The sequence below is a fragment of the Montipora capricornis genome, chromosome 5, assembly GCF_036669925.1.
Source record: "Montipora capricornis isolate CH-2021 chromosome 5, ASM3666992v2, whole genome shotgun sequence".
Taxonomy (NCBI): Eukaryota; Metazoa; Cnidaria; class Anthozoa; order Scleractinia; family Acroporidae; genus Montipora; species Montipora capricornis.
This window is the reverse complement of record NC_090887.1, coordinates 8,800,741-8,802,897: the sequence shown is the minus strand read 5'-3', so window position 1 is coordinate 8,802,897 and position 2,157 is coordinate 8,800,741. Positions and strand designations below refer to the sequence as shown.

Below are 2,157 nucleotides of genomic sequence, written 5' to 3'. Positions count from 1 at the left end.
GGACGGGGACAATCCAGTAAACCAATCAAAACTCTTAAGTAATTACACGTAGCTGACACAAAGCGCGGGAAAATGTGCCACGTGAGCCACGATTGGTTGAACGAGTGGTGCGAGAACTTTGAACTAATCACTGAGTGAAGTAATAATAGTGCGGTTTTCAATTGAGTGTCGAAAGTAATTAGATAATTACTTTGGTTTATGATTAATTCACTCAGTGATTGGTTCAAAGTTCTCGCGCCATTTTTTCAACCAAAACCAATCGTGGCTCACGCGTGCACATTTTCCCGCGCTTTGTATCGGCTACGTGTAATTACTTCGAGTTTTGATTGGTTTGCCGGCTTGTCTCAGTCCTTTTTGATTGGCCAAAGTAATTATTTTGGTTTTGGTTTTACGACACTCAATTGAAACTCGCTCTAAACCAAACCATTTGCAATCCGCTAATTTCTTTCGACTCTAGATTCCAAAAAAGATGGGCTTATACCAATGAGGCAAAAAATGTAAACAAAGATTCCCCAATTCTACAGTCAACCAGAAAAGAAACTTGGAGGTTAGGGTTAACTGATCTCGGCACCAAAAAGTTAATTAAAAACCTCGGACAGGGTGTCAGTTTTCGATTTAATTCAACATAGCGAAATGGTGTGAATTATAAATATCTTGCTAAATGGCTGTTTTTCTCTTAAGATGGATCTCATTCTAAATGACCGAAGCAACAAAATCAAATCCTTTACTTGGTCGACGCAATTATTCCAGCAACACCTGCAAAAGAGGGCAACAAACAAACTTTTATTTTATTATTATTATTCATTATTTTATTTAATCAACTTGCCAACGAAGGCAGGTGACAACACAATAGAACACTAAGTCCCCTAAGACGTGTATCACCCATAGCAAGATAACAGATGATTTCTTTTTAGGGGAATATTCTTTGATTGCACTCACGTGATAAGACGGCCATGTTGGTGCCAAAACAATAGAAAAATGTAGCTCACGATTTGCATAATAATAGAGTCAAATTCTCAAGACTTCCTCGCTTTTGTTCTTTCCGCCTGTCACGTCAAGTGCAATCAAAGAATAGACTGTTTTCGCTCATGTGACCAGCAGCCTGAATATCTTACTCTTCCATTATAGCCGTTGTTTCTTTGTTTCACTCTCCAACATGGCCGCTCTGACGTCATATGAAAACACCCTTTTCTCTTCATGCTAATAGACGTATTTACTGAGTTTCGTTGATTTTCTAGATGCTGTATTTCTGAATGATGTGGTTAGGGTTAGGGATGCAATATCTAGTCTTGTTTTAACTTTTCAACCAAATCGTTTATATGTATATATATACATTTAGTCTTTTTTATTATATCCAGAATTGAAAATAACTATTTTTTAACTTTTTAAACTTGTATTTTAATCTTAGTTTTTACTTTTTTTTTTCTTTGTAAGGCGCATTTGATCATATTCACATGTTAATTTGCGCCTAAGAAATATTAAATATCATTATTTATTGTTATTATTAATATCATGGGGAAGTCAAAGAGAATGCGGCAAGACTATCAGCTCAACACATGTACTTCAAAGAACATTTGTTGAGCTAATAGCTTTGCTTCATTTCAGTGAACCTGAAAACCAAAACGTTGTTACTTTTTAAGGTAAATACAGTAACTATCTTTTCAGTTTTGCATCTTAAGGCTGGGAATAACAGCTTCAACATCCATTCAATTTTGTTGAACAGCGATGTTAAAACCGTTTGTTCCCCCTCCCCCTCCCCCCCATCGCCGCTTCAACCGCGTTCAAACATGTCGAATCGATGTTAAATCAGTTTAAAAGCGTTTAAACTTCGCTTCAACAACCACTCAACATTTCTTTTGTTTTCGCGAATGTTGAATGAAGTAGAAGCCCTTTGCCCACTCAGTTTCAACATTGTTGGGTATGCGCGTGCGCACAAATCGATCTCTCAATGACCTGTCCATGTCCGTATCCATAGTAACAACCCCGGCTGCAGCCTGGGACTGAATACCAGGCCTCTCGTAAAGCTCTGTTGAATCAACTGTTGATGATGTGTCGAAACCGTTTGCCCATGGCCACCCCAGTAGTCAACATCCTTCAACAAAATCGCACGGATATCGAAGAAAAATAATGTGGAAACCGTTTGCATGGGCCTCTGAA

The 2,157-nt window shown here is 38.0% G+C and overlaps 1 protein-coding gene across 1 annotated transcript in view; it reads right to left on the bottom strand.

Moving 5' to 3' along the window:
• Positions 1 to 601: 601 nt before the first annotated feature.
• The window catches only part of LOC138049362 (eukaryotic translation initiation factor 3 subunit K-like), a 10,061-nt gene continuing 8,505 nt past the window's right edge, over positions 602 to 2,157 (bottom strand). The window contains exon 9 of the mRNA XM_068895610.1: positions 602 to 756. Within this exon, the coding sequence (XP_068751711.1) occupies positions 725 to 756 (32 nt within the window). The 3' untranslated portion in view covers positions 602 to 724. The remainder of the gene's footprint in view (positions 757 to 2,157) is intronic.